Source organism: Dromaius novaehollandiae, chromosome 37 (assembly GCF_036370855.1).
Source record: "Dromaius novaehollandiae isolate bDroNov1 chromosome 37, bDroNov1.hap1, whole genome shotgun sequence".
In the NCBI taxonomy this organism is placed as follows: Eukaryota; Metazoa; Chordata; class Aves; order Casuariiformes; family Dromaiidae; genus Dromaius; species Dromaius novaehollandiae.
The window spans coordinates 299,411-318,416 of NC_088136.1; the positions used below are offsets into that span (position 1 = coordinate 299,411).

General features: G+C 73.4%; 3 protein-coding genes across 4 annotated transcripts in view; 2 read left to right on the forward strand and 1 right to left on the reverse strand.

Annotated features, from left to right (window-relative positions):
* Positions 1 to 385: 385 nt before the first annotated feature.
* LOC112979650 (blue-sensitive opsin) lies at positions 386 to 13,198 on the reverse strand. 2 transcript variants are annotated; one of them, XM_026094007.2, is made up of 5 exons: positions 4,505 to 5,715; positions 4,198 to 4,366; positions 3,855 to 4,020; positions 3,160 to 3,399; positions 386 to 781 (listed from the first exon to the last, which is right to left on the reverse strand). In XM_026094007.2, the coding sequence occupies exons 1-5, from the start codon at positions 4,887 to 4,889 to the stop codon at positions 653 to 655; spliced, it is 1,089 nt and encodes a 362-aa protein (XP_025949792.1). In that variant the 5' UTR covers positions 4,890 to 5,715; the 3' UTR covers positions 386 to 652. The 2 variants fall into 2 exon arrangements, with proteins under 2 accessions (XP_025949792.1, XP_064359579.1); XM_064503509.1 differs by lacking the exon at positions 386 to 781 and adding an exon at positions 9,646 to 13,198 and having other exon boundaries at positions 2,643 to 3,399; positions 4,505 to 4,668.
* MECP2 (methyl-CpG binding protein 2) lies at positions 8,900 to 19,000 on the forward strand. The gene is made up of 3 exons (XM_064503508.1): positions 8,900 to 9,034; positions 15,498 to 15,827; positions 15,928 to 19,000. Exons 1-3 carry the CDS (start codon positions 9,000 to 9,002, stop codon positions 17,036 to 17,038), a joined length of 1,476 nt encoding a protein of 491 aa, XP_064359578.1. The 5' UTR covers positions 8,900 to 8,999; the 3' UTR covers positions 17,039 to 19,000.
* Positions 17,649 to 19,006, forward strand: part of LOC135325400 (synaptophysin-like) — an 8,140-nt gene continuing 6,782 nt past the window's right edge. Inside the window, exon 1 of the mRNA XM_064503416.1 lies at positions 17,649 to 17,795. Within this exon, the coding sequence (XP_064359486.1) occupies positions 17,649 to 17,795 (147 nt within the window). The remainder of the gene's footprint in view (positions 17,796 to 19,006) is intronic.

Genomic DNA, 19,006 nt, shown 5'->3' on the forward strand with positions numbered 1-19,006 from the left:
GGGGACACCGTGGGGGGCTGTGGGGCCCTGTAAAGGCGATGTGGGGTGCCAGGGGGAGCTGCGGGAAGACCCCGGAGCGCTGGGGGCACTTTGGGGCCCCGGGGGCTGCCGAGGGGCCGCGGCGGGACGCCAGGGGCTGCCGTGGGGCCGCCGTGGGGCCGCGCCCGCCCCGGGCCGTGCGACAGGAATTCCGCTAGTTCTGAACTATTTACGCTTGCAAAAAGTTCACTACTAGCAGAACTCGGCCGCGCGGCCCCCACCGCGGGCCGGGCCCCGGGGGCACCCGCGGGTGCTGGGGGGCGGCGCCGGGGGGCTCAGGGGACGCTTGGGGGGCAGGGGGAATCGGCAGGACCCCCCCACCGGGGCCCCGTGCAGAGGCAGAGGCTGCGTCTCCAGCGTTTAATGCCGTGGGGTACAGTGCGGGGGGGGTGTATGTACAACGGAGAGCAGTGGGGCTGCCCCACGGCGGGCGGACCGGCGGTCCCCCAGCGCCCCACACTCCAGGCCCCCCGCCACCAGCCTGGGGGGGTCCCCGTGCCGCCGTGGCGTGCGCCGGGAGCGGGGGGGGGGGCCGCGTGACGGTGCGGGCGCCGGGGGGCAGACCCCGCCGTGGGGCGGCGGGCGCTGTGGGGCGGCCCTGCCGTGGGGCGGCCTACGCGGGCGAGACCTGGCTGGAGGAGACGGAGGAGACCTGGGTGGCCTGCGAGGATCCCGAGACGTCGTCCTCGTCCCCGAAGGGGCTCTTCCCGCAGAAAACCAGCTTCAGCATGCAGGAGCGGAACTGCGGGGGGGGGGGAGGGACACCGGCGTCACCGCGACACCCCCGGGGTGTCACCGCGACGTCACCGCCGCCCCTTGCCAGGGTGGCACGGGCACGTTACCGGTGGGTCACTGGGACATGCTGCCAGGGCATCGCCAGGCTGCCACTGGGGTGTTGTTGGGGGGTGTTGTCGGGGTGTCGCTTGGGGGTGTTGTCGGGGTGTCACCGGGGCAGTGGTGAGGTATCACTGGGGGGTGTTACCGGGGTGTCACCAGGGCCGTGGTGAGGTGTCGCTGGGGGTTGTTATTGGGGTGTCGCTGGGGGGTGTTATCAGGGTGTCACCGGGGCAGTGGTGAGGTGTCACTGGGGGTTGTTATTGGGGTGTCACTGGGGGGTGTTACCAGGGTGTCACCGGGGCAGCGGTGAGGTGTCACTGAGGGTTGTTATCAGGGTGTCTCCGGGGGGTGTTACGGGACGTCACCACAGCCGTACTGGGGTGTCACTGGGGTGCACCGCCAGCAGGTTTTGGGGCACCACCAGAGGCAGGGCCGGGGTGTCACTGGGGCAGTACTGGGGTGTCGCTGGGGGGTGTTATCAGGGTGTCACTGGGGCGGTACTGGGCTGCCACTGGTGTGGTGCCAGCACGTTATCAGGGCGTCACCAGGGCATTACTGGGATGTCACCGGGTCGCGTTGCCAGGGTGTTACTGGGGCGTCACCAGGGCGTTACTGGGACGTTACTGGGACGTCACCGGGGCGCGTTGCCAGGGCGTTGAAGGGGCGTCACCATGGTGTTGCCGGGCTGTTACGGGGGTGTCACCAGGGGGCAGTGTCAGGGTGTTGCCAGGGCGTCACCAGGACGACCACGTCATGGGGGGTCCCATTGCTAGAGGACGTCCCTGGGGAGCCGCTTGGACAGGGGTTACTGGGAGGGTGCTGTGGGGCAGGACTGGGTGCCGTGGGGCACCAGCAGGTGCTGTGGGGTGGCAATGGATACTAGGGCGCCATGGGGCAGGACTGGGTGCTGTGGGGTGGCAATGGATACTAGGGCGCTATGGGGCAGGACTGGGTGCTGTGGGGCACCGGCAGGTGCTGTGGGGTGGCAATGGATACTAGGGTGCCATGGGGCAGGACTGGGTGCTGTGGGGCACCAGCAGGTGCTGTGGGGTGGCAATGGATACTAGGGCGCCATGGGGCAGGACTGGGTGCTGTGGGGCACCAGCAGGTGCTGTGGGGTGGCAATGGATACTAGGGTGCCATGGGGCAGGACTGGGTGCTGTGGGGCACCAGCGGGTGCTGTGGGGTGGCAATGGATACTAGGGCGCCATGGGGCAGGACTGGGTGCTGTGGGGCACCAGCGGGTGCTGTGGGGTGGCAATGGATACTAGGGCGCCATGGGGCAGGACTGGGTGCCGTGGGGCACTGGCAGGTGCTGTGGGGTGGCAATGGATACTAGGGCGCCATGGGGCAGGACTGGGTGCTGTGGGGCACCGGTGGGTGCTGTGGGGTGGCAGGTGTGGGGTGGGGGTAACTGTGAGGCCCCCACTAATCACTGCCCCCCACATCTCTCCCCACACCTCTGCCCCACGGCGCCTGCCTGCTTGTTCAAAGACCCAGAGGACGGGGTTGCAGATGCTGGAGACCTCGGAGAAGATGGCGGCCGCGGGGACCAGCCCCATGCCCCCGCCCCACATCCCAGCCCCACACACCGCCCGCCCCACATCCCCCCACCCCACGGCGCCCACCTGCTTGTTCATGAAGACGTAGATGACGGGGTTGTAGACGGTGGAGAACTTGGAGAAGACGGAGGGCACGGAGGCCAGCCCCACGTCCCCGCCCCACACCCCAGCCCCACGGCGCGCCCCACGGCGCCCACCTGCTTGTTCATGAAGACGTAGATGACGGGGTTGTAGACGGTGGAGGACTTGGAGAAGACGGAGGGCACGGAGGCCAGCCCCACGTCCCCGCCCCACACCCCAGCCCCACGGCGCGCCCCACGGCGCCCACCTGCTTGTTCATGAAGACGTAGATGACGGGGTTGTAGACGGTGGAGGACTTGGAGAAGACGGAGGGCACGGAGGCCAGCCCCACGTCCCCGCCCCACACCCCAGCCCCACGGCGCGCCCCACGGCGCCCACCTGCTTGTTCATGAAGACGTAGATGACGGGGTTGTAGACGGTGGAGGACTTGGAGAAGACGGAGGGCACGGAGGCCAGCCCCACGTCCCCGCCCCACACCCCAGCCCCACGGCGCGCCCCACGGCGCCCACCTGCTTGTTCATGAAGACGTAGATGACGGGGTTGTAGACGGTGGAGGACTTGGAGAAGACGGAGGGCACGGAGGCCAGCCCCACGTCCCCGCCCCACACCCCAGCCCCACGGCGCGCCCCACGGCGCCCACCTGCTTGTTCATGAAGACGTAGATGACGGGGTTGTAGACGGTGGAGGACTTGGAGAAGACGGAGGGCACGGAGGCCAGCCCCACGTCGAAGGGCTGCCCCCGGTGCGTCACCACCCAGAGGGCGAAGGCCGAGTAGGGGGCCCAGCACACCAGGAAGCCCAGCACCATCACCACCACCATCTTGGTCACCTCCCGCTCCGCCTTCTGCGTCGTGGCCGACTGCTCCTGCTGCTTGGCCACCTGCGCGGGGCGGGGGGGGGGTGGGGGGGGACAGCCGTCACCGTGGCCCCGCCCCCAGCGCCCGGTGGCCATATTGCTAGGACCTACCATAAACACGGAGCGGCCGCATCGGTAGGACCCGCCACAGCCTTCTGACGGGGACGGCCGGGTCCTGGGACCTCGAGTCGCCCCCGCCGGCCCCAGCCGCGCCGTGGGGACCCCCGGCGTGGGGCAGTCCCTCGTGTCGGCCCGCATCAGGCCTCTGCCCCACACCGCGTCGCCCCGGTGGGGAGGATTCGCCCTACCGGCCCCCCCAATCAAGGCGCTGGGGGGGGGGCGGCGCTTCGGCACGCGCGCGTCTGTGTGTCCGTCCGCGCGGAGACCCCCGGCCCCCCCAATAAACGGCCTGGGAGCAGCCCCCGCCTCCCCGCGTGTTCGGGCGTGCGGGTGCACGCGCGCGTGCGAGGGGCGCTCACCGCCCGCAGGGTGATCAGCAGGCGCCCGTAGGAGAAGATGATGATGGCCAGGGGCACGCCGAAGCAGAAGCAGAAGAGGAAGATGACGTAGGACTCGTTGTTCCACTTGTTGTTGGTCGTGTACCAGTCGGGGCCGCACGAGCACTGCAGCCCCTCGGGGATGTACCTGGGGGGGCGGCGGCACCTCGCACCGGGTCTCGCCCCCCCCGTGCCCCGCATCCGCCCCACGTCTGCCCCGCATCCGCCCCAGGGACCCCCGCTCTGCCCGAACCCGCTCCCTCCCGACCCCCCGGGTCTGCTCGAACGGCTCCTGGTCCCACCTGCGCCCCCCCGGGCCCCCCACCTGCTCCAGCCGAAGAGGGGGGGCGCGGAGGCGATGAGGCCGAAGATCCAGGTGACGGCGCAGCCCAGCACGGCGTGGGTCCCGCGGAAGGTGAAGTTGCCCAGGGGCTTGCAGATCACCAGGAAGCGCTCGAAGGCCACGACCGCCAGCGACCACAGGCTCACCATGCCTGGGCGGGGGGGGCGTCAGCGGGGGGCGGCCCCCCACGGCCCCCCATCTCCGGCACGTCCCCGTCTCCTTCCGGGGTCTCCCGGTTGCCGCGTGCCCGCGCCGCGGGTGTCCCCGCCGTCCCCGGCGGCCCCCCTACCTCCCAGCGTGGCGGCAAAGCCCTCGATCTTGCAGGCGGTGGGGCCCAGGGCGAAGTACATCTGGGAGAAGCTGTAGAAGGCGGTGGTGGAGCCCACGCAGATGACGAGCAGGTTGGCCACCGCCAGGTTCACCAGGATGTAGTTGAGGTGGGAGCGGAGCTTCCTGTACTTGGCGGTGCAGAGGACGGTGAGGGCGTTGACGGGCAGCCCCAGGGCGATGAGCAGCAGCATGAAGGCCGACATGCCCATGAAGACGCCGGGGCTGCCCAGGTGCGTCTGCGGCACCAGGAAGGGGCTCAGCGCCGTCAGGTTCGCCGCGTCCAGGGGCATGGGGATGAAGAAGTCCTCCGGCAGCTCGTCCCGGCTCTCCCGGGACTTGTGCATGGCGGCGGCGGGCGGGGACGGGGACGGGGACGGGGACGGGCGGGCGGAGGCGGCGCTGGCTGGCGCGCGGCGGGGCAGATAGAGGGGATGGATGGATGGATGGATGGATGCGGGACGGACAGACGGATATAGGGATGGACAGACAGACGCCGGGACAGGTACGGGACGGACCGACGGCGATGGACAGAGCAAGAACAGACAGACGGGACAGGGCAGGGATGGACGGGCGGACAGGCACGGGGATGGATGGATGGAAGGATGGATGGATGGATGGATGCGGAGATGAAGAAGGGATGGACGCACAGATATGGGGACGGGGACGAACGGACAGACGCACTGACGGAGACGGACGGAGGGACACAGGGACAGAAGAAGGACGAACGGACACGAGGACAGACAGACGGATACGGGGACGGAAGGACGGACAGACCCGGGGCGCAGGGACGGACAAGGGGGAGCCCGGGCGGACGCGTGGGACGGAGGGGGCCGGCGGGGCACAGGCCGGGGGGGGCCGAGCGCGGGACCCTTTATAGGCGAGGGGGCCGGGGGCGTGGGGGGGGGACGCGGCCTGGCCCCCCGCCCTAATCGGGGCTAACGCCGCAAAGCGCGGCTGAGCCCGGCTTATCCGCCAAGCGGGCAGTGGCCAAGCCAGGCTTACCCGCCCGCCAAGCCGCTTTCGGGGCGACTAATCGCGCCCGAGCCCTGATTAGCGGGTTGGGGGGATCAGGGGGTATCAGCCCCCCCCTCCGCACAGGCCTAATTAGCTCCCGCTAGGGAGGGCGGGGCCTGGGGGCCCTGCCTGCGCCCCCCGCTCCCACCTGCACCCCCAAACCGCCCCCACTAGCACCCCGCACCCCCAAACCACCCCAAAGACCCGGCCAACACCCTGCACCCCCAAACCGCCCCCACTAGCACCCTGCACCCCCAGACCCCTCGAGCCCCCCACTCTGCACCCCGAAACTGCCCTCACTCTTACCTGCACCCCGACCCCCCTGCTGAGACCCCCACTCCCGCCCTGCACCCCAAAACCCCTCCACAGACCCGGCCAACACTCTGCACCCCCAAACTGCCCCCGCTAGCACCCTGCACCCCAAACCCCTAGAGACCCTCACTCTGCACCCCCAAACTGCCCCCGCTAGCACCCTGCACCCCTAAACCCCTAGAGACCCTCACTCTGCACCCCCAAACTGCCCCCACTAGCACCCTGCACCCCTAAACCCCTAGAGACCCTCACTCTGCACCCCCAAACTGCCCCCGCTAGCACCCTGCACCCCTAAACCCCTCGAGCCCCCCACTCTGCACCCCCAAACTGCCCCCGCTAGCACCCTGCACCCCTAAACCCCTAGAGACCCTCACTCTGCACCCCCAAACTGCCCCTGCTAGCACCCTGCACCCCTAAACCCCTCGAGCCCCCCACTCTGCACCCCCAAACTGCTCCTGCTCCTACCTGTACCCGAAACCCCCTGCCGAGCCCCCCAGGCCCAGCTGCCCCCCAACCTGGCCCCATTTCCCCCCGTGCCGTGGGCGCTCGGCCCCCCTGGGGACGCCCCACGCCTGCCGTGGGTCCCTGGGGACAGCGGGGACAGGGTCTCTTGGGGGGCTGGGGGACTACATGTCCCTGCATGCCTTGCGGGGCCCCGGGGGGGGGGGACAACCCCCCGGCACCCAGGGGTGCCAGGGGTGAGCGTCCCCTTAATCCCGTTAGGCGGAAAGGGTGTTAACGAGGCCGATCACCTTGCCCGCGGGATTAGGGCTAAATCGGGACCGGAGGTGACACGGTTACGGCCCAGGCCCACTTCTGGGGGGCAGAGAGGAGCCCCCCGAGCCGGGGGCGTCGCTCCCCGGGCCGGGCTGTCCCCGTCCCTCGCCGGCGCCGGCCCCCGCGCGCCCCATAGCCGCGGCTCGGGGGGATGTAGGGCAGGGCAGGGCCGGGCCGCGCCGTGGGGCGGCTGGCGCGCGGGGGGACATGATCCGCCCGGCCGGGGAGGAGGGCCGGCGCGGATTAGCGCGCGGCAGCTGTTCTAGGCCGAGCAAAGCCCCGTTCATCCCCTGCTGCCGCGCCGGGGGGGCCGGGGGGGCCGGGGGGGCGGGCGCCTGCACTGGGGGGGCCCCGAGGCGCCCGGGTGTCCGGGCTGCCATCCACCATTCCCACACGGAGCCCGGAGCAACCCAGGCGTCCGGGACTCCCGTCCCCAAACCGGGCCGTCGCCCCCGGGGCCCTTCCGGAGCTCGGAGGAACGGAGGCGTCCGGGCTGCTGCGACCCCGCTGGTCTCCCGGGGCCGGAGGGACCCAGGCGTCCGGGCCGTCGTCCCCGGTTCCCTCCCGGAGCCGAGAGGAACTCAGGTGTCCGGGCTCCTTTTCCTTGAGGGGAAGCCGGACGCAGGGGCCGCCGTCCTCCAAGCCCGTTGCGGAGCTCGGAGCAGGGCGGGCGTCGGGGCTGCTGCCCCCCGCTCCCCTCCCAGGCCTCGGAGGGACCCAGGCGTCCGGGGCGCGCTCCCTCCAGGCCCTTGCGAGGGCACGGTGTTTACTCACGTCCACGGCCCGGCGCGACCATGGCTGCGTTTGGGCACCAGAGGGCTCCCTCGGCGCGGAGCAGCCGTGCCCGTGGCCGGAGGCGGCTGTGGCGTAAGCTTGGCCCTCGCTCGGCGGGGCGCGACGGCCACCGCGGGGACGGGCGGCGGCGGCGGCCTCGGCGCGAGCGTGGCCGCGCCGCGGGAGGGGGGACGGGGCGGCGGAGCCGGAGGCGGCCTCGGCCGTGCCGCGGAGCGCGGGGCGGCCCCGGAGGCTGGCGCGAGGCGGCCGAGGCAGCCGCGGTGCTCGAGGCGACCGCTAAGGCTGCGGGAGCCCGGCCGGGGGCTGCCGGGGTAGCTGGGCTGCCCACGACGGCGGGCGTGGGACGGCCGCGATGCCCGGCTGGCACCGACGAGGTGCCCAGCGTGGCTGTGGTGCCCGCGCGGGGGTCACGGGCTGCGGGGATGGCGGCGGCCCTGCGGGTGGTGGCTCTGGGAGCCCTGCCGGCAGGCGGGAGGTAGCGGGAGAGGTGGCGATGCCCGTAACGAGGGGCGCGAGGCGGCCGCAGAGACGGAGGGCGGCCGACCAGGGAGCGCGAGTCCGCCGGGGCGGCCGCGGCGACCCTGCCGGGAAACGCGAGGCGGCCGCAGGAGAACGCGGGGCGGCCGCCTCGCCTGCGCCCAGGGGCGCGAAGCCGCTGTGGAGGCTCTCCGCCTCCCACGGGACGGCCGAGGTGGCCGTGGCACCCACGCCGGGGCGGCTGCGGGAGTCCCGCGGGCGGGCGGGCGCGGGGCGGAGGGGCGTGAGGCAGCCGGGGGAACCCTACGGCGGACGTAACAAGCACGCAGGGCGGCCGCAGCGCTTGTACCGGGGCGGGGGGCGGCTGTGGGAGCCCCGCGGGGGGCCGTGAGGCGACCGCGATGGCCGAGGCGGCCCCGACCGAGGAACCCGCAGCGGGGGGCGGCTGTGGGAGCCTCGCCGGGGGCCGCGAGGCGGCCGAGGCGGCCGAGGGAGCCCTGGCGGGGGGGGGCGTGGCGGCGCTGGCAGCCGAGGGGCTGAGGGAAGGGCCCAGGGCGGCGCCCGGCACGCGCGGCGGGAGGGGGAGGGGCCGCGCGGCGGTTGACGAGAGACCGTTAAAGCCGTTAAATTTCAAACCCCTTCTCAGCCCGGAGGGAGTGGAGGGGGACGGCTGCTCCCCGCCCCCTTTGGGGGCCGTGACGGGCGGTGTCGGCGGCCAATGAGAGGGCGGCGTCCCGGCCCCGGCCCAATGGGCAGCCGCGCGCGCTTCTGCGGCCCCGCCCCGTTTGGAACGTTGTAACTGACAGCGCTTCCCGCCAATTCCAACGGCCGCCGGGAGCGCGCCGGCCCCGCCCCCGGTGGGAAAGCCGCGAGCCAATGGGCCGGCGCCGCCGCCTTGAGCGGCGGGCGGCGCGGCCAATCGGCGCGCGGCCGGGGCGGGGCCCGAGCCGCTCCGGGTTTCCTCTCCGGCTCGGTTTGGGCCCCCCCCCATACACACACTCCCTCCCTCCCTCCCTTTCCCCCCCGCCCCCCCTCTCTTCCCCCCCCCTCCCCCCCGCGGGTTCTTCGCTGCGAAGAAAATGGCGGCGGCGCCGAGCGGAGACGAGGAGAGATTGTGAGTGACCTGCCGGCGGGGGGGGGAGGGAGGGAGGACGGCGGCGGCGGGGAGGGGGGGCGGGGGGGCAGAGAGGCGCCAGGCGCGCGCGGGCCGGGGGGACGGGACCATTCGCCCCCCCTCCGGCGGGGGGGAGACGGGGGTAGAGGGGCGGCGGGGTGTGTGCGTGTGGGGGGGGATGGAGCGGCGGACGGGACCATCGCGCGCCTCCCCCCCTCCCCTCCCCTCCCCTTGCGCGCGCGCCCACCCCCCTCCCCTCCCCGCCTCTCCCCCCCTCCCCTCCTCGCGCGGGGGGCGCGTGCGCAGGTCGCGCGGGGGGTCCCGCCGCTGCCTGTTTTCCCGCGCGCGGGCGCGAGACCCCCCTCCCCTCCCCTCCCCGCCCGCGCGCGCCCGGCGCGGGAGGGGGGTGGGCGCCGCGAGCCGCGAGTGCGTCACTAACGGTCGCGCCCCCCCCCCCGCGCCCCGCCGCCCCTGCGGGATGGGGACGGGTGGAGGGGAGGGGACCGGGCCCGCCGCGGGCGAAACGGCCGCGGGCGGCCGCCCGCCCCCCGCCCCGCGCGGCCCCGCTCGCGCCGACCCCCTCGGCGCGGCCCGGAGCGTCGCGCCGGCACCTTCGGCGCGCTCGCCTTCCCGCCGACCCCTCCGGCGGCGTCCCGCTCGCGCCGAGCCCTCCGGCGCGGCCCGACACGTCGCCCTCACGCCCACCCCGGCGGCGGCAGCGTGCTCGCGCCGACCCGTTCGGCGTGGCCCGAAACGTCGCCCTCACGCCCACCCACCCCTTCGGCGACGGCCTGCTCACGCCAACCCCTTCGGCGCGGCCCGAAACGTGGCGCTCGCGCCGACCCCTTCGGCGACGTCCCGCTCGCGCCAACCCCTTTGGCGTGGCCCGAAACGTCGCGCTCACGCCGGCCATTTCGACGTAGCCCAAAATAACGTGCTCACGCCAACCGCTTTGGTCGCGTCCCGCTCACGCCAGCCATTTCGACGCGGCCCGAAACGTCCCGCTCACGCCGGCCATTTCGACGTGGCCCGAAATATCGTGCTCACGCCGACCGCTTTGGTCGCGTCCCACTCACGCCAGCCATTTTGACGTGGCCCGAAATATCGTGCTCACGCCGACCGCTTTGGTGGCGTCCCGCTCACGCCGGCCATTTCGACGCGGCCCAAAACGTCCCGCTCACGCTGGCCATTTCGACGTGGCCCGAAATATCGTGCTCACGCCAACCCCTTTGGTGCCGTCCCGCTCACGCCGGCCATTTCGACGTGGCCGAAAATATCCCGCTCGTGCCGTCCCGCTCACGCTGACCATTTTGGTGTGGCCCAAAATACCACGCTCATGCCGACCACTTTGGTGGCGTCCCGCTCACGCCAACCATTTTGACGTGGCCTGAAATATCGTACTCACGCCAACCACTTTGGTGGCGTCTCGCTCACGCCAGCCATTTCGACGCGGCCCGAAACGTCCAGCTCACGCCAGCCATTTCGACGTGGCCCAAAATATCATGCTCACGCCAACCCCTTTGGCGTGGCCTGAAATATCATGCTCACGCCGACCGCTTCGGTGGCGTCCCGCTCACGCCAACCATTTTGACGTGGCCTGAAATATCGTGCTCACGCCGACCACTCTGGTGGCGTCTTGCTCACGCCAACCATTTTGACACGGCCCAAAATGTCCCGCTCACGCGGATGATTTCAACGTGGCCCGAAATACCATGCTCACGCCAACCCCTTTGGCGTGGCCCGAAATATCATGCTCACGCCGACCCATTCAGTGGCGTCCCGCTCACGCTGACACCTCTGGTGTGGCCCAAAATGTCACGCTCACGCCAACGCATTCGGCAGCATCCCGCTCGCACCGACCACTTTGACGTGGCCCAAAATGTCGCCTTCACGCCGACCCTTTAGGCAGCGTCCCGCTTGCGCCAACCTATTTGGCGTGGCCCGAGACGTTGCGTTCACGCCAACGTCTCCGACGGCATCCGAAACGCCGCGCTCACGCCCAGCTCTTCGCCCGCGTCCCGCTCGCGCCAAATTCTCCAGCGGCGTCCTGCTCACGCCAACCCCTCGACGTGGTCCGGGCCGCCACGTTCGCAGCAGCCCCTTCGGCAGCGGCCCGCTCACGCCGACCCTTTCGGTGCGTCCCGAAATGCCGTGTTCATGCCGATCCCTTTGCCGGCATCCCGCTCGTGCGGCCGCCTTCGACGCGGTCTGAAATTTCATGCTCACGCCGAGCTCTTCGGCGTGGCTCTAAATGTCACGGTCACGCGAGACCTTTCGGTGCCGTCCCGCTCACGCCAACCCCCCGCGAGTTGGCTCGCTCACGCCAAGCCCTTCGGTCCGTCCATAAACGCTGCGCTCGCGCCAACGGTTTGGCGCCGACCCCTTCAGCACGGCCCCAAATTCCCCCTCACGCCAAGCGTCTCGGCACAGACCTCGCGCCAGGCCGAGCGTCCCGCGTGCGCCGCCCCGGCTTGCTCGCGCCAAGCCCCTCGGTCCCGCGTCTTCCGCCTCCGTCTCGCTCGCGTTTGGAGCCGTCCCGGTGGCCGACGGCATCCGGTTTTCCGCCCCGCGCTCCCGTTTGTGCCGTTTCTGCTCCGCTCGGACCTCCTCCGCGCCGGCAGCCGCTCGGCGCCTTCCCGGCCGCGCCGGGCCGAGCTCGTCCTGCTCACGCCGAGGCCGTCCGGGCCGCCCCGGCCCCGCGCCCGCCCGTCTCCGAGACCTCCCGCCCGCCGCCGCGCTCCGCTCAGGTGACCGAAACATCGCCGCTCGTCCGCGCGGGACGGCCGCCGTGCGGAGCCTCCCGTCGCGCGGCCGCACCGGAAAGCAGATTCCCGCTTTCTCCCCGGCCCGGCGTCCCCGTGCTCCGGAGCGGGAGACCGGCGCCGGGTTCGGGAGCGGCCTTTCCCTCCCGCTCCGCCCCGGAGCCCGCTTTTCGAGGAGAGGGAGACGGCGGCGGCAGGAAGGGGCCGGCCGGGCCGCTGCCCGGAGCCGCCGTGCCGTGCCGTGCCGTGCCGTGCCGCGCCGTGCCGCGCCGCCGGGGCGCGTTACCGACATGTTTATTCCTTGTGCCCGGCAGCGGGAGCCGGCGCGGGGCCGGGTCGGCTCTGCCCCCGAGCCCGCGTCTCGCTCCCTTCCCCGGCCGCGCCGGCCCCGGGAGGGGGAGGCCGTCCGGACGCGGCGGCTCCGGGAAGCGGCTCGGCGAGGTCGGTCCCCCCGCGGGCCGGCGCGGGGCCCCCGGCGCCGGAGCCGGCCGGGGCGGAGGAGGACTTGGCCGTGTCAGGAGGTCGGCGGCGGCGTTACTGAAACCAGAGGCGCGCGGAGGGGACTGGCGGGGCCTCGCCGCCGTCCCGCGCCCGCCTCGACGCCCCGCCGCCGCCGCCGCCCCCTCCGCGCGCTCGCCGGGGGGGAGCCGGCGGCCGCCGCCAGCAGCTCCCGGGGAAGCGGTTCTGCGGGAGATTCATTATCGTGTTGTTGTTTTTCCGAATCATAATAATAATGAAATCTGACCTTCTCCCATCTTCCCGCACCTCCTCCGGCGCCGGGGAGAGCCGGGGCTGGGCGGCAGCTCGCGGCAGCTCGCCGGGGAGCCCTGCGCGACGGGGGGGACGCACGGCGCACGGGGGTCCTGTGCTCCCCCGGCCGTGGGGGGAGCTCGCGCCCCGCCGACGCGCGGCTCCGTTTGAACCTGGGCGCACGGACAGCGCCGGGCTCCCGTCGGCCGACGAGCCGACGCTTCGGTCGCCGGCGGCACCGCGCGTCCGCTGCCCGGATGGCGGGGGGCAGCTCGCGCTCGCCCGGGCCCCGGGGCCGATCCCGGCGACGGCTCCGGCGCCCGTCGCGGCCGGGTCGTTCCTCCGCCCGGACGTTTCGGCCGGGGCTTTCGGCCGCGAGTCGCCGTGGGACGCCGCCGGGAGTTCCCCCTCGCCTCGCTCCGTCCCGGGCGGCTGAATGTTTCCGAGCGCGCTAAAAGCGTCCGCTCTGCCCCCAAACAGGCCCGGGCCGGCCCTCCCCGAGCGCGGTTTCCCGGCCGCGACGCGACGGGGGGGCGGCCCTCGCCCCCGGCCCGCGGGGCTTCGCCGTCCCGGCAGCCGCGGGACGGGGTTTGAAGCGCCCGGGCCCGTCCCGGCGGCACGTGGGTCCGGCGGCGCCGGCGGGATGCCGGAGGGTTTCCTTCCCGAATTTCCCCCCGCTTCCCGCGCCGCCGTCCGGCCGCTGCCCGCGGCGGCTCCCTTCCCCCCTCCCCGGCGACCCGGCCGGCGGGGAAACGCAACCGCGCCGAAAGCGAAACTCGGCGCCGCCGCGCGGGGCCCCGGACGCCTGGGCCCGCTTCCCGCCCTTTTCGCGGGCGCCTCGCCATCCGCCGGCGTCCCCTCCCCGCCCCGTCCCCGTCCCCGTCCCCGCCGGCGGGGGCCGCGTGCCCCCGGCGTGACGGCAGCTGCGGCGCGGCCCGCGGCGGTGCCAGGCTCCGTGCCGGCCCGCCCGCGCACCCGGGCTCGCCCCGCCGCCGCCGCCGCCGGAGCCCGCTCCCGTCCCCGGTGCGACACACGGCCTCCGATGAGCGCCGGGCCTCGCCAGTGACACACAGGGGCCATTCTTTGGCGAGCGGAGGCGGGGGGGCGGGGGCCGGGGGCCTCGGCGCGGGGGGGAGCGGGCCGGAGCCGGGAGGGGGGGCCGTTTAATCCCTGCTCTCTAATTGCAGCGCGCATCCAGCGTCCGACGGATAAATCCATTGCTTTCCGCCAGCCGCGGGCGGCGTTTCTCCGCTGGCTTTTATCTCCGGCCGACGCGAGAGGGCCGGGGCCCCAGCCTGGCTTTGAGAGGACGCCGGGGACCGGGCGGGGGCCGCGCCGGGGCGGGGAGCGGGCCGAGCCGGTCGGCCCCGCGCCGAGGAGCCCCGGGGGCGGCCCCCGAGCCCCCCGCCGCCGCCGCCGCTCGGCTCCTTCCCGGGCGCCGGCCCGCGCGGCTCCCCCGCCGCGGCGCCCGGGCCCCCGCGGCCCTGCGCGTTAAAGAGCCCGTGGCACAAAAGGCCGCCGCGGGCCGCTTCACTCGGCGCCGCTTTTGCGCTGTATCCCCGTCTCCCGCGCTGGCGGCGGCGGAGCGGCCCCCCCTCCGGAGAGCGGGACGCCGCGCGGCCCTCTCGCCTCCGGCTCTGCCCCGCGGGCCGCCCGGCTCCGCGCCGGGGCCTTGGCCGCCCCAGCCTGGCAGGGGTCGTCCCCGTCCCGCTGCCGAGCGGCAGGTTGATTATTTTTTCCCCCAAAACCGCACTTAACCCCCCCGCGACAAGCGGCGGAGCGAATCGGCGGCGGGAGCAGCTTCGCGCCGAGCGGCTTCGTCCTCCGGCTCCGGGACCGTCTCCGCGTCGCCTCCGGCGGCATCGGCTCCGGGCGTCCCCCAAATCCGCGTGCCGTCGTGTCGCCTCCCGTCCCGGCGCCCGCTTTCGGCAGGGGGACGCGGCCGGTGGCGTCGCCGTCCCCGGGGAAAGGCCGCGCCGCCCGGGGGGGGCCGATCTGGGAAGCCCGGAGCCGGGTTTCCCCCGCCCCGGCGGAAGTTCCCCGGCGTCCGTCCGTCCGTCTCGCCTCACCTGGGCCGCCCTCCCCCTCGCCCGGGGGGGCCCGCGAGCCGGCTCCGCGCCCCGGGGGGGTCGGCGGCGGGCGAGAGGGGAAGGCGAAGCGCGGGGTGCCGGGGGTGCCGCGGCCTTTGGCCCCCCCAGTCCCTCCGTTGGCCCCGCGCGGCCCGGGGCTGCCCCCGTCGGAAGCAGGCCGGCCCCGGCGGGCCCCGCGCTCGCCCCGGGGGGACGGACGCGGTGCTCGGGGGGGGGCAGCGGGGACCCCCGGGGCGGAGGGCGATCCGGCGCGGCCGCTCGCGCGTGCGGGGCCCGAGCGCCACCGTGTGCCGGCCGGCAGCCCGGCCCCCGCCGCCGCCGCCGCCGCAAAGCCCCTTCCCCGCGCCGGGGGGGTCCGCCGGAGGCGCCGGGCCCGGAGCCAGCGCGCGGGGGCCTCCGCGCCGCCCCCCCGCCGCTAAATTTAGCCGCCGACGCGCCGGCCGGTCCCGGGGCGCCGGCCCGAAACGCGCCGTCACGGCGGGGGGACGCGCCGCTGTCACCGTCACCGTCACCGCCTCGGCCCCGGCCCCGCGCGCGCCGCCCCGGGCAGCTCCCCCCCCCCGCCCCCGCCCCGGGGCGCTTCCCCTCGCCGTTTATTTACCAACACTTTGATTTTTCTGCCGCCGTAATTACAGCCCCGAGCGCGGAGCCGCTTCTCCTCCCCCCCTTCCCCGTCGCTCCTCCTCTGCTTTCATCTCGGCTCCGCCGCGGCGGCCGGCGCCCGCCCGGGCGCTTTACTTCATCCCCGTCCCATGGGCCGCCGCGGAGGGGTCCCGCCGCGCCGGTCGCCGCCTCGCAGGCCTGGTGCCACCGGCTTTCGGGCCGGGCGCCCCGGCGCTGACGCCCCTTTCCTCCCCGCAGGGAAGAGAAGTCAGAGGAGAACTTACAGGGGCTGAAGGAGCGGCCCCCCAAGGCCAAGAAGGTGAAGAAGGAGCGGAAGGAGGAGAAGCAGCATGAGCCGGCGCAGCCCTCCGCCGAGCCGGCCGAGGCGGGCAAAGCCGAGACCTCGGAGGGAGCCGGGGCGGCGCCGGCCGCGCCCGAGGCCTCGGCCTCCCCCAAGCAGCGGCGCTCCATCATCCGCGACCGCGGGCCCATGTACGACGACCCCACGCTGCCCGAGGGCTGGACCCGCAAGCTGAAGCAGAGGAAATCGGGCCGCTCGGCCGGCAAATACGACGTCTACCTGATCAAGTGAGTGCCCCAGCCGCGGCGCCCGGCCCCCGGCCCCGGCGTTCGGCCTCGCGGCGCCGGGCGCTGCTGACGCCCTCCCTTTCTCTCTCTCTGCCCGCAGCCCGCAGGGAAAAGCCTTCCGCTCCAAAGTGGAGCTGATCGCCTACTTCGAAAAGGTAGGAGACACCTCCCTGGACCCCAACGACTTTGACTTCACGGTGACCGGCCGGGGCAGCCCGTCCCGGCGGGAGCAGCGGCCCCCCAAGAAGCCCAAGTCCCCGAAAGGGCCCGGGACGGGCCGAGGCCGCGGCCGGCCCAAAGGCAGCGGCTCGGCGAAGCCCAAGACGGCGGCCTCGGAGGGCGTGCAGGTGAAACGGGTCATCGAGAAGAGCTCCGGGAAGCTGCTGGTGAAGATGCCCTTCCAGCCGGGGCAGCCGGGGGCTCGGGCCGAGGGCGCCGCGGCCACCACCTCGGCCCAGGTGCTGGCCGTGAAGCGCCCCGGGCGGAAGCGGAAGTCGGAGCCGGACAGCCAGGCGGTGCCCAAGAAGCGGGGCCGCAAGCCGGGCGGCGGGGCGGGGGCGGGCGGCGGGGCGGGGGCCGCGCCGGAGGCCAAGAAGAAGGCGGTGAAGGAGCTGGCGGCGCCGGCCGTGCAGGAGACGGTGCTGCCCATCAAGAAGCGCAAGACGCGCGAGGCGGCCGCGGCGCTGGAGGCCCGCGAGGCCGCCAAGCCGCCGCCGCCCGCCCCCGAGCGCAGCCCCAAGGGACCCAGGAGCGCCAAGAGCCCCGGGCGGCGGAGCAAGGAGGGCAGCCCCAAGGGGCGCGCGGCGGCGGCCGGCAAGAAGGAGCGGGCGTCCCCGCCGCCGGCGGCCCCCGAGCCCCCCGCCAGCCCCAAGGACAGCGCCAGCCCCCCGCCGCCCCAGGACTTAAGCGGCAAGGGCTGCTCGGAGGAGAAGGGGGGCCCGGCGGCCAGCGACGGCTGCGCCAAGGAGCCGCCTAAGACTCACCCGCCCCCTCCGCCGCCCGCCGCCTACAAACACCGAGGGGAGGCCGAGCACAAAGACACTGTGTCCTCCTCTTCCTCCTCCTCCTCCTCCTCCTCCTCCTCCTCTTCCTCCTCCTCCTCCTCCTCGTCGGCGGCGGCTCCCCCCCCTCCCAGCGCCTCCGTGCCCCGGCCCGCCGGCCGGGACGAGGCCGTCGACACCAGGACGCCTGTCCCCGAGCGGGTCAGCTGACTGTGAGCGCCCAGCGCGCGGGGCCAGGCGCGCGGACGGACGGACGGACGGACGGACGGACCCCCCTCCCTCCCTCCCTGCCCCCGCCCCCCCGCCACGCGCGCACGCAGGCAGCCGCACGCACACCCCCCCCCCCCCCCCGTGCACACGCCGCCCTCCCTCTCCCTCCCGCTCCAGGCAGCTCTCCGAGGGCCCCGGCTCCCCTCGTCGCCCCCCCTCCAAACACACCTCGTTTTTATTACCGAAAAGCACAGCGAGGGGCCCCCCCCTCCTGCCCCCCCGCCCCGAAACGGGGCCCGAAACCACTTTGCACTTTCGTCTCTAGAAAGAGGGGGGGGGTCCCTCTCCTCCCCCCCCACCCCCCCGCTCCCCGCACGCTCGGCCGCGTCGTACTACTGTCCGGGGGGGCCCCCCCTTCCCGCGGCGGTCCGGGCGCGCGCCGGGGGGGGGACGCGGGCGCGCGCGGCCTCGGCTCGGCGCTTTACTCGTTCTTCCAGTTCCTTTCTTTTCTTTTCCCACGTTTTTAGCCTAGGGAACCATTTGCACTAACCAAGCCGTGGACGGGGCGGGGGGCGAGGGGGGGGGGCGGGCGGGAGGGGGGGCCCCCGGGATGTGCCTTTGCCCGCGCGGCGGCGGCCCCCCTCCCCGGCTTGGCTACGGCGCGCAGCGGGATCCGGGCTCGGAGCGACGGGGGATTGGGGCGGGAGCTGAGCGGAGGGACTCAGTCGAGCGGGATCCAGTCTCGAGCCGATTAGGAGTGAGTCCGGGGGGGGGGCGGATCCGCTGTTGATCCAAGTCCGAGTCGCTCCGGGTTGGGGCGGGAGCCGGTCTCGAGCCGATCAGGAGCGACTCTTGAGCGGAGCGGGATGCGGTCTTGATCCAATTGGGAGTGACTCTGGATTGAGGCAGGATCTGGTCTTGAGCCAATCAGGAGTTCTCTCAACTGGGACAGGATCCAGTCTCGAGCCAATCCGGAGCAACTTTGGATTGGGGTGGGATCTGGTCTTGAGCCAATCCAGAGTGGCTTTGGATTGGGGCGGGATCTGGTCTCAAGCCAATCCAGAGCGGCTTTGGATTGGGGCGGAATCTGGTCTCGAGCCAATCTGGAGCGACTTTGGATTGGGGCGGGATCTGGTCTTGAGCCAATCCAGTGCGACTCTGGATTGGGCCGGGATCCGGTCTCCGTCCCAGCGGCCCCGGAGCAGGCGGGGAGAGCGGGAGGAGGATCTGGCTGCGGTCCAAGGGGCAGCGATCGTGGATCGGGCCGGATCCGGCCTCAGCCCAACCCGGAGTGACCCTGGGTTGAGACGGGATCCGGCCGTGACCCAATCGGGAGTGACTTTAGATTGGAGGGGCGGGTCCGGTGTCCATCCGGTGGGGAGTGACTCTGGATTGGGGCAGGATCCGGTCGGGATCCAACCGGGAGTAACGGTGGGTTGGGCTGGGATCTGGTCCCGCCCCAATCCGGAGTGACTCGGGATTGGACCGGGATCCACTCTTGAGCCAATCTGGAGCGACTCCAGGTTGCAGGGGGGATCTGGTCTCCGTCCAATGGGGAGCGACTGTGATGCCCCCCCGCCCCCAATTTGGGGGCTGTCCAAAATCACGCGTGGGGGGTCGCGGCTGTTAAAGACCCCCCCCAAATCATTCGAATCATGAGTTTTTCCCCATTTCCTCGGCCGAGCCGGGGTCGGGGGGGGGGCTCCCCCCGTCCTGCACTTTACCGGTCCCCGGGAGCGGCGGCGGGGCGGGGGGGGCCGTTTCGGGGGGGCCCCCGCCGGCCGCGGCCGCCCAGCAATAGCCGCCCGGGAAGTAGCACTGGCGCGAGGTTCTTCCACGCCGCCGCGGGGGCCGGGGGGGCCCGCGCCCCCCGTCTTCCCCCCGCCAGCGACTGTTAGCGCTCGCCCCCCCCCAAACCTCGCCGCTTTGGGGGGTTCCCTGTTATCCCCCCTCCTTCCCCCCCCCCCG

Bases quoted from the DNA above. Each gene is read 5' to 3' on its own strand.
- MECP2 (XM_064503508.1), top strand. From the start codon at position 9,000: ATGGCGGCGGCGCCGAGCGGAGACGAGGAGAGATT. The intron at 9,035-15,497 runs GTGAGTGACCTG...TCCTCCCCGCAG, and splicing joins AGCGGAGACGAGGAGAGATT to GGAAGAGAAGTCAGAGGAGA. The intron at 15,828-15,927 runs GTGAGTGCCCCA...CTCTGCCCGCAG, and splicing joins TACGACGTCTACCTGATCAA to CCCGCAGGGAAAAGCCTTCC.
- LOC112979650 (XM_064503509.1), bottom strand. From the start codon at position 9,947: ATGGCCGGCGTGAGCGCGACGTTTCGGGCCACGCCAAAGGGGTTGGCG. The intron at 4,021-4,197 runs GTGGGGGGCCCG...CCGCCCCCCCAG, and splicing joins CCCCTCTTCGGCTGGAGCAG to GTACATCCCCGAGGGGCTGC. The intron at 3,400-3,854 runs GTGAGCGCCCCT...CGCCCCGCGCAG, and splicing joins TGCTGATCACCCTGCGGGCG to GTGGCCAAGCAGCAGGAGCA.